This window comes from Myxocyprinus asiaticus, chromosome 41 (assembly GCF_019703515.2).
Source record: "Myxocyprinus asiaticus isolate MX2 ecotype Aquarium Trade chromosome 41, UBuf_Myxa_2, whole genome shotgun sequence".
Lineage (NCBI taxonomy): Eukaryota > Metazoa > Chordata > Actinopteri > Cypriniformes > Catostomidae > Myxocyprinus > Myxocyprinus asiaticus.
The window spans coordinates 3,481,422-3,497,567 of NC_059384.1; the positions used below are offsets into that span (position 1 = coordinate 3,481,422).

The window sequence follows — 16,146 nt, forward strand, 5'->3', positions numbered from 1 at the left end:
AACACGGAAGAATAAAAAAAACACAGTAGGCAACTATCGGTATAGATAGGTGCCGGTAACCGATAGTTCCAAAAAGCAACTATCAGCACCGATTAATCAGTACTACCGATATATCGGTCTACCTCTAGACTCCACACATCATGGATGTCAACTCAGATTCGTAGATGCCTATGTTCACATAGTAACCCCTCCCTTCTAGATATGACCTGAACCAGCTGAGGACCCTTCCAGAGACCCCTACCCAGTTTTCCAGTCTGTCTAGGAGAATGTTGTGGTCAACAGTGTCAAAGGCAGCACTGAGTTCTAGCAATACCAGCACTGATATTTTGCCTGAATCAGTATTTAGTCGAATATCGTTAAGGATCTTTATGAGCACTGTTTCTGTGCTGTGATGCGGTCGAAAACCAGAATAGAAATTGTCCAAGTAGCCGTTCGAGTTTAAGAATTTGTTCAGCTGATTGAAAACAACCTTTTCAATGATCTTGCTTCAAAGAGTGATTTTATTTTCAATCAGAGGAACCATTATTTTAGCTAAACAGCTGTTGTTGCCAATACTGATGGGTATCGTAGGAATTTAACGATTCCAGTTCCTTTTAGGCAACATCCACACTAATCCGTTTGATTACACTAAAGTTTGAAAATGTATTGATTTTGCAGCATTTATGCATCTCGTCCACACTAGAATGGTGTTTTACTCCACCGAAAATGGAGACTTTTGAAAGCACTCTTCATAACCGCAGACTTTGGAAAACGATGAAGTTAATACATTTAAATGGAGGTTTCAAACTTTTGCATTTTTTAACGGTTTCAACTTTCGACAGGGCAGATATAACAAATCAGAAATTTATTTAATAAAATTATTTTAAAAGGATTGTTTACACAGACTTTTTAGGGGCATAAATGCAATCCAATAATTGATCCTAACTAATATATTGAAGGTGCTGTAAGCAATTTTTATTTTTTCATGGAAAGGTATGCAAAAAAATGTCCTACTCCCTGAAAGATATTAAAGAAATAAATGTTGTGAGATATCTCACTGGTCTCTGTGACAGCTCTAGACTCTGTAAACGGCAAACTAAAAATCTCTGACGCTTTTTACCCTTCAATCATTTTGCGCATTCTCATAGTATTGTAGTTGCAGTTGCAGTTGCGAATTATTGAGGCTTAATGCCATTTTTTTGTCATGATGTTCATAACAGTTGTCAGTTGAGGGCGCTATTTTGCATCTCTGTCTCAATAAAGCTCGTTTAGTGTCTTCGGAGTGCAAATCCAACTGCTCAGCTTGTGGAAATTCTACTACTAACGGCAAAAATCGCTTACATCAACTTTAAATAAAAATTCTGAACAAACAAAAATGTAATGACATATTTCATTAATTCATTTATTTATTCTTTTATAAAATTCCACTAATTACTACAAAACGCATAATCTGTACCTTTACACATTATTTAATAATATTCATTTATATGCACCAAAATAACAATACATAGTAAAAAACAAAAAAAAACAGCAATATTTATCTACATATATTGGTAACACTTTACAATAAGGTTTCATTTGTAAGAATAAGTTAATACATTAGTTAACATGATCTAATAATGAACAATACTTTTACAGCATTGTGTTTGTTAATTTCAAAATATATTACATTTTTTAAATTAAAAGTTGTATACGTTAACATTAATGCATTATGATCTAACATTGAACAATTGTGTTTTTATAAACTAACATTAACTTTTATTAATAAATGCTGTAAAACATATCGTTCATTGTTAGTTCGTATACCTAATGCATTAACAGATGGAACCTTATTGTGAAGTGTTATCTATATATTTTATTTATAATACATGAAAGATGCCACGTGGAGTCTACCGTACATTTTTTTTTTTTTTTGAGTAATTACACAAACCAAATTGAATCATTCATGGAAATGAATTGATGCATTTGCTGTATATGCACCAAAATATAAATATGTACTTAAACATTTTAATACACAAAAGATGTCAAACTGAGACTTCCATGAACATCTTTGAGTGATGACACAAACCAAATGTTCAAAAAGAGTTTTGAATCGAAACACTCTCATAGTTTCAAGTAACGAGACAAGGAGGGATGGCAACATTTTCTAATGACAGGTTTAATGGACAAATAAATTCTATACAATTAGATATTCATGATTTTGCTTAATTTTATATTTCCAAACAAATTGGAAAATTGTGAATATTTGGTGTATCACCTAGTGAGATTTTTGTCTTTCTTGTGCTCAGAATCAAGAAGCTTAAGTGTTGGTCGTAAGCCTCGGGTGGAGAGTGGATATTTTTCATTGGAAAAAAACAAACCCGAACAAGACGAAGGACAACAGCATCAACGTCAGCGCGAGCCGGAGGCCGAACAACCGCAGCAGCTTCCCACTCTTTTCTCTACTTCCTTTTCCTCCTCTCGCTCCAGGTATCTCTCCTTCGACCCTGAACATTTCAGCTCCCCAGTCAACACCACACAAATGCCACACAAAAACATGACACACACTGTTGCTAACACACAGACTTCTGATGACGCCAGCGCTAACAAACACAACACGCACTCTGACAACACACAAAGACCTGTTAGATCAGATAAGCATCTTTCACCTGAAACACACACTCATGACTCTGTGGACGGCACATCATTGGGTTTCCAGACCTCGGCTAAACTCCGCTCCCCGACACGCCCCCTTCACAGCCCAGACACACTCTCGAACGCACACATACGCCACTCAAGCATTCTCCCATCATCCCTGTCATCTTCTCAGAGCTCTTTGGACTCTGATTTGAGTCCCCAAAACTGCAGCTCTGTGCCCAGTGTGGGTGGAGCCTCGGGCAGGGTGGGGCGAGTTGGGCAGAGTTATGCCGCCTTGGCAGATGTGCCACGGGCACGAAGACTCAGTCATCGGGAAGCATTCCGATCCAATCAGAGGCGACCAGAGCTGCGGGCACGAACAAGGAGCCCGGGCAGGGAGGAAGTAGAACGACTGTTCGGACAGGAACGAAGGTGACTAGCCCATACTATTACATACACACAAGTTCTGTTCCAAAACCTAGTGAGCTCCCTCACTGTCTGCTGTCTAAATAGGCAGCTAGCTTCCAAGGCAAAATCCTAACCTCATAAGTGACTGATAAGTGATCCTCACTTGAAGCGTATGAGAGCTGTGACTAATGCACACAGTTGAGTCAGTAGGGGAGAGTCTGATGTTAGCATGTTGCTAAGCTATTTTTCATCATTTCTTTTCTGCATTAAATAGATTTAGACTCCAACAGAGTTTAACGTTAGCATTTTGCCATGTTAAAGGGATAGTTCACCCAAAAATGAGAATTGTCATTTTTTTTACTCACCCTCATGTTGTTCTGAACTTTTATTACTTTTTCTTACGTGAAACACAAAGGATGTTATGCAGAATGTTAAGATTCACTTTCATTGTTATGGGGGGGGGATACAATTGTAATTAGATAAAAAATGTAAATGTTCTAAATGTAGTGATTATATAGTATTTATAATCATAATTTCTGTCAATTCCGTACTGAGCTAAAAAATCATTTATTTGTATTTTTTTTCCCCTTTTTCACCCAATTTGGAATGCCCAATTCCCAATGTGCTCTAAGTCCTCGTGGTCGCGTAGTGATTTGCCTCAGTCTGGGTGGCGGAGGACGAATCCCAGTTGCCTCCGCGTCTGAGACCGTCAACCCGCGCATCTTATCACGTGGCTTGTTGAGCGCGTTGCCACAGAGACATAGCGCGTGTGGAGGCTTCACGCCATCCACCGCAGCAACCACGCTCAACTCACCACGCGCCCCACCGAGAGTGAACCACATTATAGCGACCACGAGGAGGTTACCCCATGTGACTCTACCCTCCCTAGCAACCGGGCCAATTTGGTTGCTTAGGAGACCTGGCTGGAGTCACTCAGCACGTCAAAAAATCAAAAAAGTTTTATTAAAAATTTTAAAAATGGACAAAATATCCCATAGACTTACAAGGATTTAACTATTTTCTGATGAACATTTTCAATAGTGACTAGTTTGTATTTATAACCATAATTTCCAGCAATTTCGTACTGAGCACTTATTTTATAAAATAATATTAATAAAAAAAAATTTTTTAAACGGGCATAAAAAACCCCATAGACTTGCAAGGATTAACGATTTTGTATCGAGAATTTTCAATAGTGACTACACTGTATTTATCGTATTGTATTTCTGTCAATTCTGTACTGAGTTAGAGATGTCAGTTTTCAGACATTTTCATAATCGATTGTCATGGAAATTAACAACCAATTAATCAATTAATCGTTAAAGTTAATATCGCAAAACGTACGTGGAGGACTCCAAATAATATGTGCTTGTAGCCTACTGTTTACGGTGTATATATAATATGAATTAATGAACTTAAGAAATGCAAGTATTGGCATTTTCCTCTTAAAATATTCTTAGTTCTGTGTATTTGAATACATTTAGGCTATGTTTAGTACAAATTTGTGAATTGTTGAATTACTGTTAAAAATAACTGAAAATATATAACCTGTATGCATGTTTGAGTTTATTAAAACTTCACATTGTGGATTGTGGAATATTTGGGACCTTTCGATTAATTTTTAAAGGAAATTAAGTGAAATAATAACACGCTGTGTAAACAGTCAGCTGAATGTGCTTTCCCGGCGATCGCTGACGTAGTTGTATGTTGGGATGATACAAGGAGATCAACCATGCTTGTTGTCATATTGTACTTTAACACACTATCATGATGTGTGCAGAAAACAAAGATTTACAGGGATTTAACTATTTTCTATCAAAAAATTTCAATAGTGACTTGTTTTTATAATCATCATTTCCATCAATTCAGTACTGAACACTCACAATTTTTAAAATGGACATAAAATATCCCATAAACATTTCCAATAGTGCCTACATTGTATTTATAATCATAATTTCCTCCAATTCCATACTAAACACTTAAAAAAAAAAAATTATAAAAGGGGCATAAAAAAAATCATAGGAATATCTCGCACAACCATCACTCTTAACAGACTAGTAACCGCGTAACAATGCACTAATGACCAATCAGAACACTTTAGTAACCACATAACAAGGTCATTGCTTCCTCCTTAGCATCAAGGTGGTAAATTGTGCATGGGCAAACTCTACACACATTTTCTTCAGAATGAAGACGACCTGTACGGGACGCCTATTTCATGTATATAAGCAGTAAACCTCTTAAAGGGACACCCACAGGACGTAACAAAACACCCTGTATTGAAGGGCACAAAGTGCCCTTAAGTGCTGCTTAAGATCCCTTAATCTTAAGCAGCCTTTGAAATGAGAGTGTACCTAAGATGCCTAAAAATTCTGTCTAGGTAGGCAGCTCACTAGAGTTTGGAACAGAGCCACACCCACACACTCCAGTTACATTAAAACACACATACAGGGGCCTGGGTAGCTCAGCAAGTAAAGACGCTGACTACCACACCTGGAGTCGCAAGTTCGAATCCAGGGTGTGCTGAGTGACTCCAGTCAGGCTTCCTAAGCAACCAAATTGGCCCAGTTGCTAGGGTGGGTAGAGTCACGTTGGGGTAACCTCCTTGTGGTCGCTATAATGTGGTTCTCGCTCTCGGTGGGGCGTGTGGTGAGTTGTGCGTGGATGCCGCGGAGAATAGCATGAAGCCTCCACACGCGCTATGTCTCCATGGTAAGGCGCTCAACAAGCCACGTGATAAGATGCGCGGATTGACGGTCTCAGACACGGAGGCAACTGAGATTCGTCCTCCGCCACCCGGATTGAGTCACTACGCCACCACGAGGACTTAGAGCACATTGGGAATTGGGCATTCCAAATTGGGGGAAAAGGGGAGAAGAAAAAAACACATACAAACTTCAAATATCTGTGTAGCATACTTTCATGTTTTATTGCCTGATTTGCCTTTATAGTTCATAGACTTATAGTAAGTAGATACACAGTTCTGTACAGTACAGCAAACTGAAGTTATGCCAGCTAGTTCCCATGCAGTGTAAACACAATCTGCTCGCTCTGTCCGAGCCAACACGCCTGCTGTAAACCTGGAGGTTATGTCGCCACCTGCTGAATCTGACTGGAAGGATACAATTATCTGTCAATGACACTCAGGACATGAATCAGCAGGGTGGAAGTGCTTCTGTTTCTTTGAGCTAATGTTGTCTTTAGTGCTCAGATTCAGCATGAAATTCATCTCATTCTTGCAGCTTTAATGCCACCTAGTGAAGACTGTGTGAAACTGAACTTCCACACTGATCTCTCTTCCATTTTGCTGAAATCTTAAAGGGGTAGTTAGCCCAAAAGTTTTAATTCTGTCATCATTTACTCACCCTCATGTTGTTCCAAAGCTGTATGACTCTCTCTCGTCAGTGGAGCACAAAAGGAGATGTTATGCAGAATGTTAGACTCAGTCACCATTCACTTTCATTGTATGGAAAAAAGAATGTTTTTTTGTGTGTGTCACAGAAGAAAGTTGTACAGATTTGAAACGGGTTTGAAAATGCTCTTTATTTCTGCTCTGTTCTCATTTAATTTCAGTGTCTTTCGCTTGCACTTTTTGCCGTTTCATTTGATCTGTTTTTCCTCTTTTTCAGGCAGCCCTCTGAAACTCTGCCCTTCCTGCCCTGTGCCAAGCCCTGACATGCCTTCTGCCACGCCCACTGCTTACTTTCATTCCATCTGCTGGGGCTAAACTATAACATGTGCACACACAAACACACAAACAATCTCTTTCCTTAAGACATAAAGTCTAAAATATTAAATATAAACTCTGCCATATGACTGTACAAACTTGTGCTCTTTAGGGTTGTGCTCATAGCTGTGGTGGCTGGTTTCCTGCTTCTCTCTCTCTATCTTCCTCCATCTGATCATATACGACACATAAAATTCATCTTGGATACACACTTTTAAAAGGTGATGTGTGTAATTTCTGCACTACTAGCAGCACCAAGGGGAATTACACTCTATTTGAGTATCCTGACTGGGGATGACTTAAAAACATTGACTCAACCAATAGCGTGAAATCAGGGCGGGACTACATGTTTGATTGACCAATGGAAGACAAGGGGAGTGTTTGAAACCTGTTTGAAAACAGCCGTTATTTTTGCTTTCTGTTTGTTGCCGCTAGTGACACAGAAATTACACACTTTACCTTTTAACCCTTTAAGCTCGATTGGGTATCAGATAGGTATCGTTTGGAAGCTTACAAGCTTTACTTTCCAATGCATGCTGGCATTATGACCAAAACTGAACAAGTGCTTTGAAATTTACAGACAAATCAGAAGTGTTCCGTTTTGATTATTTGCACTGTACACATTATTGCAATCATTAAAAACATCAAACTCATCAAATAGCCATGTGTCATATGTTGTTGGAAAGCTCTCAAATAGTAGAAAACAACCAGCCTATTTGTTTTATAGCAAGTAATAGCTGAGTATATGTCTTTGACAATTATGTTGGTGTGGCTTATATGTCACGTTTTCGCTTATATCGTCATGAAAAATAAAGAGAACATAAAATAACACGTATCATTACTTAGAGGAGGTGACTGTCTTTCAAACGAGCGCACACACAAGGTAATCAGATGCAGAGATCATTAGATAATCCACACGAAGCACAATGTTACATATGGCCACCAGGAGATGGCGCCAAGTACTTGACACAGACACAATGATGACTCAAATGGCACAGAATGAAACTCATTCTGTGAAATCTCATTACTAAAATCATGTTTGCATGCTATCCAAACCTTTAGTCATTGTTGTGTTTGTATGCGTAATTAGTTCTTATGTACAATTATTATGTTTTATTTGTTTGGAGAGGCTTTTGGACACATGTAGGCATGTTTGTACACTAGGATAAATTATTTTTGTATTGCTATAACTTGTGATTGCTTTGTCGTATCAACACAAATATACAGTTGACATGATTGGGAACATAGCAAAAGCAGTTTTTCAGAGCCAGCTTATTTACACCCAGAGATATGTCATGTCAAATCAGAAAAATAACAAAAAACTAAAGTTTGACTCAATTTTCCTTGTGATTTTTCAGCAGTTTCTTAGTCTGAGAGTCTCAGAATTTATCATAATCTATATCATAAAAAAACTGAAAAGTTTTATTTACAGTGATACCAAACACGTCACCCTCCTTGTTTTTTTTTTTTTGGTCGAGTTATTAGCCTTTAATTTTGGGCATGCCACTGAAACAGGAAATCTTTAAAAACACCCTCAGAGCTTTAAGGGTTAAGGAAAGATTTAAGGTTTTAAAGAATAAAATCTTATAGAGGATGTTAAATGTGCTGTAAGCAGTTTCTTTTTGGAAAACCATGTTCACTGATGTACGTTTATTTTTTTATTAGCTCTTTTATTTATTGTTTGATATAAGCTTTATTTTGGACTCAAAAATAGAATATCAGTGTGTAAAAGAACTTTTCTGCTGTTGTTTCTGTTCTGAGCTCTGTGTTTGTGTGATTTACCGCAGGCGCTCGCAGGTTATCGAGAGATTTGAGTGTCACGACACTGTCGACACTCCTGAGCAAATGGACACAACAAGCTCTTTAACAGAGTCCGCCCTTTCCTACTCTAGAATGGCCAATCAGAGAGCAGGACGCAATGAGAGACGCCTCTCCAACCAGAAACAGGTACTCATTATCATTATACTGTAGTTTAATATTGTAGGAACTTTGAGAATTAATATAGAATTTTATATACATTCAAACGTGGCTCATTTAATCAGATTTTAGAGCCGGAATTATCCATTTAAAAATTAGATTTGAGGGGCCTGGGTAGCTCAGCGAGTATTGGCGCTGACTACCACCCCTGGAGTCGTGAGTTCAAATCCAGGGTGTGCTGAGTGACTCCAGCCAGGTCTCCTAAGCAACCAATTTGGCCCGGTTGCTAGGGAGGGTAGAGTCACATGGGGTAACATCCTTGTGGTCACGATTAGTGGTTCTCACTCTCAATGGGGCGTGTGGTAAGTTGTGCGTGGATCGCGGAAAGTAGCATGAGCCTCCACATGCTATGAGTCTCCGCGGTGTCACGCACAGCGAGCCATGTGATAAGATGCGCGGACTGACGGTCTCAGAAGTGGTGGCAACTGAGACTTGTCCTCCGCCACCCGGATTGAGGTGAGTAACCGTGCCACCACGAGGACCTACTAAGTAGTGGGAATTGGGCATTCCAAATTGGAAGAAAATGGGAGAAAATAAAAGAGATTTGATGGAGGCTGTAACCTGTAATAATCATGTCTGTATCACTGAATTCATTTTTAATTTCTGTGTTAATATGTTGCAGGAGTTTTCATTGGATTCAAGTAAAGGCCGAACAGATGTTGTTTCATCACTAACTGGTTATAGAAGAGCCAAAAGTCTGGACCGCAGAGCCACGGAGACACTCATGACTGTGAGTGCATATAAATAAAACTTTTAATAGTTACTATACTAACGCCAAAGGAATTACAGTTACATAAGCTGTTATATCAAGTACTGAAGTAATTCAATATTTGGGTGTTTCTTCAACTTCGGTCACTTTAAGCACTGTGATCTTAAAAGTCTTAAATATCTAAGTAAAATATTGTTATCATTTTTACATGCTCACTAGTTTATTTATATTATGTCCAACAGTGTATGTACATACATCACGGGAGACTTTTTTTTCTGAAAGTCATGAAAATTCCCACCACACAGTGTCATTTCCAGCACATCTCAAACTCTGTATTGTGTTTAATAAAATTCTGTGCTGGAAATGATGCTGATGGAAATTACATAAAAATAAAAAATAAAAGTAAATAAAATGGGCTACTTCATAAATACACCCAATTAAATAATATTTTCACACTTTTTGGATAATTTGGCAAAATTACAGCTTGATTGGAAAGGACGGCCAAAAGAATATTCTGCTCACAAGTGATATTTACCTTGAATTTTCTTTGTTTTCTTCAAACATCACTTGTCTCATTTTTCATCTCAAGCATGCTCTTCAGTGACACATTTGTCAGCTTGGTTAACAAGTACACTAACTTTTAAAAAAAATACTTTATTAGGGGCTAAATTGTTTGGTGTTGTGGAAATAGCACCAGCATTTTGGGACAGTTGTAATTTTTAAAACATTTATACAAATCCTTTCCACACAATAAATATTGAAATCTCTTAATTTATAATATCATAGTTTTAAACATGTCATAAATAGTATTTTTTAAATGTATTTTCAAAGTTTAAATATGCAAAAATAGGCTAAAACTGTGAAATCAGTACATAAAATTCATTTGAAAAGTACCTAAATAAATTATGAAGGTTCAGTTTTAAGAAGACCTTCATATAGCAAAAAGAAAAAAGCTGAAATCTGTTAGTTTTAATAAAAATCAACCCCTGGGACATGAAAGTGCTTCAAGTTGAAAAACATTTATGGCAAGTAAAATAAGAGTCAGAGAAATTGCTTTTATAGAGTTTTTATATTGAGAATTCATTCAATATTAACATTAAGTATTGTTTTCTCTAAAGTGCCATATAAAATGTGTTTGTAAAATATGTACGGGATAATGTTTATTCATCTAGTCGTTATTGCAAAATAAAGGCCGACTGGGTGATCAGGACCATTTTGCGTATAATAATTAAATAAATGGACTTTTATGAATTTGAGTTGGAGTTATTTGATTATGTAAGAAGAAAGAGATTGTGGAGTGATACAAAACACATGAAACTAGCATGTATGTAGGAAATTGGTTGCTTGGGACAATGGTCAAATATACAGTTTAGCGCTCATACAGAAATGTCTGACCGCAGAATGCCGCGATTGACCAATCAGAATAAAGTATTCCAGAGAGCCATGTAATAAGCCGCTTTCTTAAGAATGCAACACGTTTGTTTGTTTAGTGGCTGTAAGACTCTAACCGTTTAGAGTGACTGTGTGTATGTTTCAGCTGTTATTAACGCGTCCATGCAGGCCCAACCCCCTGATTATAAATAGCATGCGCTCAGAGCGTTAGGACCACAGACATCAAGATATGACACACACATACGCAAACACACATATATATGAGAACAAAGATTCATGTTCATGCACTCAGAAAGACAGAATGTGAGTCAGAAGCGCGTGAAGAACAGGTCACAGATGAAACTCAACAAGAATAAGGTACTGTGAATCTAACGGTTAACTTCCGAACACCTGGTGGGTGTGAGCATGACCACTCAACTATATACTGCAGCATTAGATGGTTGTGGTATTTAAGGTTGTAGAATAGTTTGTTTATAGCTTTGTGAGGTAACACTGCCTGTATGAAAATTCCAGTTCTAAAGGAAAAACAAAAAGAACTTAAATTGATGAAAATGAAGTGTGATCTTTTTGCATTGTGGCTTTGTTTTCATGGCAATTTCCCATATGTACTTCCAGTTGTACTTTTACAATTTTAATAACCTATCATTATGCATATACAATGTGTAGTAGTATACATATATAGTTCAGTAATATTTCATTTTATATTACTAAGGTGAGACCAAAGTCTTTGCATTCAAGTCTCAAGTCAAGTCCCAAGTCCTCAACTTTAAATTAGTGGCTGAGTATTAATTACTGTAGTAATTACACCCTCCATAGTATTAGCACGTTTTAGCGCAATGTGGGGACTTTTCAGATGACCCCTTACCCACCGTAGGCAAAATTTCCTACTTAATGTTAAATTAGTGATCTGGAACGATTTCGCAGTGACACCATCTGACCATCTTAAATACGGGACAAATCGCGTCCCATATTGATTCGATACGGGACGCATCATTTCAACTTTAAATACAGGATGATCCCGTGTTTTACGGGATGGGTGGCAACCATTTGTTCACAGTGCATCGTTTAGCTGGTTTCAGCAATGACTGTATTGCAGTGCACTGAGCTCTGTGGAACTAAGTAGCTAGCTAACCCAGCTAACACGCTAAGTTAAATGCTACTGAACCATAGCTGACGTGTAACAGTTAACAGTCTCAACTTACCTCTGTCTGCGGGGTATCAGATGCCTTCCAAAACTGGACATTGTTGATGAAGTGTCTGTCATTTTTAAACCTATAGGTTCTACATGTTGCATACTTTTGTTGCCTTCGATATTGTATTCTTTATATCCAAATGAAATTACCTTTGGTATCATTTTGACTGTCGTGCTCGAATGCGCAATATTCAAACTTGGTCCTACTCTCGTAGAAGTTGATTGGTTGTTTCTCTGATTGGTTGAATGTGGAGCGTGGAAATGCAGATTTGAAAATCAAACTAATTTGTACATTTTAAATGTACAGCTCTGATCTTTGGTTTTAGAAGGTATTAAGTCTTTCCAAGTCAGAGGGCTCGAGTCCAAGACAAGTCGCTGTTGTCTAAGTCGACTCGCAAGTCTTTATGTCAAGTCAGAAGTCATTAAATTTGTGACTCGAGTCTAAGTAATGCAACTCGAGTCCACAACCCTGCTGTATGCGATATAGAGTAGGAAACTGACAGATAATGTGGGTGAGCTTAATTGTCATGAAATAGTCACAATGCAAACAATCTTAAATTACGCTCTTTATGTTAAATTATTATTTTTTTCTTTTCTTTTGATTTTGGGGAAAAGTATTAATGAAATTAACATGCCTTGACAGTTTTTGTAAGATTCACTTTCAAGGTTGGATTTGCAACATTGAGAGCAAACTGCGATTGAACTGAAGATACGATTATAGACAATACTTTTGTTTCTGTCCTCTTCGAAAGTGTTTATCTGTCACTGAAAAGTTCATTTATAGGAATATTCTGGGTTCAGTACAGGTTAAAATCATTAGACAGCCTTTGTGGCATAATGCTGTTTACCACAAAAATTAATTTAGACTCGTCCCTCCTTTAAAAAAAAAAAAAAAAAAAAAAGCAAAAATTGAGGTTACAGTGAGGCACTTACAGCAGAAATGTGATGCTAATATTTTTATAGAAGCACTTGCATGAATTTTTATTTGGGCTGTAAGTTGTTTAAATTGTCGTTTTTATGGTCGTTTAAGGGTTTACGCCGTAGCAAAGTTGTAAATTGGATATAACTTTACACTGAAATGCTTAGTAAGCAGTTTTATCACACTAAAATCATGTTAACATGCACGTTTACATCTTGTGGCTAAACTTTTGAAACAGTGAGTATTTTAAAGTTTATGAATTGGCCCCATTCACTTCCATTGTAAGTGTCTCACTGTAAACCAGATTTGTGCTTTTTTTTTTTAAAAAGGAGGGACGAGTCTAAATTAATTTTTGCAGTAATCGATATTATGCCACACATGCTGTCGATTGAGCTCAACATGTGATGAACCTGGAATATTCCTTTAATCTGTTAGCTGTATTTGTAATCGATTTGATGAAACTATGATCTTAAAGGTGCAGTACGTAAGATTCAGAAACCCTTGTTATTAATGACACCTGTGGCCGCTAAGTGAACTGCAGCCAGCTACCTGTTGCTCGTGATCGCGCTCGTGCACACACTCCGTAGGGACGCGAGCGAGCATCGGCCAAAACAATGACGTAACGTACAAAGAGACTGAACGTGATTCACCGGCATCATGCTGACAGATGAGGTAGCATAATTAAAATTACACCGTTATGATTGTTTTACTACAAATTTTGAGACTAAACTAAAACTACTTATCAGCTAACATAGCATACTGATACACACATACAGCTACATACTACCGAACTACACCAGACAGTTTACTGTTGCACTATTGTATGTTTTGTATGTCATATATTGTACTACGATCAAGAATCCAGCGTATTTGCTTAAATTTATCCTGTATACCTGACCTTTAGTATAAAGAGAAGATCATTGAAATTATTTGAAAGTTACAAAGCGAGGTAGCTTGCAATTCGTCAGTGTTAGCAGAAAGATCAAGTTAGCTAAAATGACACAGATCAGTCCTTATGGCACTATATTTCACATGCTTTGCAGTTATGTAAGTTTACCTGTCCAATAAGAAGAACACCAATTCAGGGTCCCCAAAACCAAAAGAAGGTCCCTCAAGGAATCAAATGCCCTGCCGATGTTCACTGCAGCTTTCGCTCGACCACGATCACATTCCCGCTTAACCAGATGGGATTCAGTAGATAAATGTTTGTTTGTTTTTTGGCTTGCTCTGAGTTTGTGTAGGAGTCGGTGTTGTGCTGGGTGCCGGACGTTTGCTGGATTCCATCTCTAAGATAACGTTACCTAGTGTTACAGACTGTCTGTTGACACTGTTAAATAGTGGAAGCACTGAGGCGTCACTCTCGGGAGCACGCATAAACGTCACATCTTTTGGATTTTCCTGGCAAAAGCGACCCGCTCCCTTCGCATGAAAATCAGTCTACAGACTTTAATAGGCAACCTAGGAAGTCCGAGAAGGGCTCATTTTTTAAGTTGCGTTACAAGCCGTTCACACATTGGCAAAAAAAAGGCAGATATTACATGAAAATTGTTACATACTGCACCTTTAAGTGTAGGATCTTTCTAAATGATTTAAACTCAAATAAATGTTTCATTTCATGTCCATTTATTTTGTTCTTTCTTTTCCATTTTTCCCCCTCCTGTCACATCTCTTTACAGCCTGACCTGCTGAACTTTAAGAAAGGATGGATGACCAAACTATATGAGGATGGACTGGTGAGTCGTAGTCTGAGTTTAACCATCCAGGTTTAATTGGTTGTTATTTTTGGAGGGTCAAAATTGTTCAGTGTGCCCTGCTGAAAAGACTAGCTTAAGCTTTCAATTCCCATGCTGGTCTAGGCTGGTTTATGCTAGTAAGTGCTTGTCTAGCTGGTGAACCAATGTAGCCATGTTGTTCACCAGTGAAATCAGCAAAATAGATGCCACCTCCACACTATGGAGACACGATTTGCATTGATTTCACATCAAGGAAGCCTTACTGCACAGAGTTAGATTTAATTTTTATTTCACAAGTTTTTGCGCACATTTTTTCTAAGTACATCTTAATGGTATAAATTAAGTACAATATACTTTATGACATAATATTGATTAAAGTAAGTAAATCTTTTACTCACAAATATGATATACATTAACTTAAATAAACCTAGTAAACTTTAAATTAACGTATTATTATAGTCACGTTTTAAACTTTCCTTACAAACACGTTTAATCATGTACCACATGACATACAGAAGCCTTCTACACAGAATATTAATGCATGTTATGTAGTCTATGAGACACCATCACCGATAGAAACAAGGTATAGAGCTGTGCACACAGAACTCAACACTTGGTGCACAAAACACTATGACGGTGACAATCAACAGATAATTTTTTTGATTATGAACGGGTAATTATGAGTAGAAAATTAACTTCACACTGCACAAAACAAGAAGTTATCAAACATAAAATTAACCATAAAAACGGTGTAAATAAATTTGCAAACAGTGAAACCATGCAAGCTCATTAATTATTCAAGCCCAGTGCATGCTGGGAACTCCAGCTTCAAAAGTTAAGTAAAATTTACTTATTTACCAGTGAAATTTACTCAAATAAGTGAATAAATATGACAAGGTTTTCTACTTTAGTATTGATACATGATGACACATTGTAAAGATAACTATCAATTCATAAATAATATTTATGTAGAATTTACTTAATATTTTCAAGTTCATGCTTAAACTCAAATCGGTGAATAAATATGACAAGGTTTTCTACTTTAGGATTGATACTTGATGAAACATTGTAAAGATAACGATCAATCCTAAATAATATTTACGTTTCAAATGTAGAATTTACTTAATATTTTCAAGTTCATGCTTAAACCAACTTATTCAAGAGGGCCTGGGTAGCTCAGTGAATATTGGCGCTGACTACCACCTCTGGAGTCGTGCGTTCGAATCCAGGGCGTGCTGAGTGACTCCAGCAGGTCTCCTAAGCAACCAAATTGGCCTGGTTGCTAGGGAGGGTAGAGTCACATGGGGTAACCTCCTCGTGGTCGCTATAATGTGGTTCTCGTCTCTCGGTGGGGCTCGTGGTGAGTTGTGCGTGGATGCCGCGGAAAATAGCGTGAAGCTCCACATGCGCTACGTCTCCGCGGTAACGCTCAACAAGCCACGTGATAAGATGCGCGGATTGACAGTCTCAGACGTGGAGGCAACTGAGATTCAT

At 37.7% G+C, this 16,146-nt stretch overlaps 1 protein-coding gene across 3 annotated transcripts in view; it reads left to right on the plus strand.

Moving 5' to 3' along the window:
• Nucleotides 1-16,146, plus strand: part of LOC127432140 (uncharacterized) — a 94,370-nt gene that overhangs the window by 51,748 nt on the left and 26,476 nt on the right. For all 3 annotated transcript variants that reach the window (XM_051682978.1, XM_051682979.1, XM_051682980.1), the window contains 4 exons: nucleotides 2,268-3,027; nucleotides 8,518-8,677; nucleotides 9,330-9,437; nucleotides 14,596-14,652. In XM_051682978.1, coding sequence (XP_051538938.1) covers nucleotides 2,268-3,027; nucleotides 8,518-8,677; nucleotides 9,330-9,437; nucleotides 14,596-14,652 — 1,085 coding nt within the window. The remainder of the gene's footprint in view (nucleotides 1-2,267; nucleotides 3,028-8,517; nucleotides 8,678-9,329; nucleotides 9,438-14,595; nucleotides 14,653-16,146) is intronic.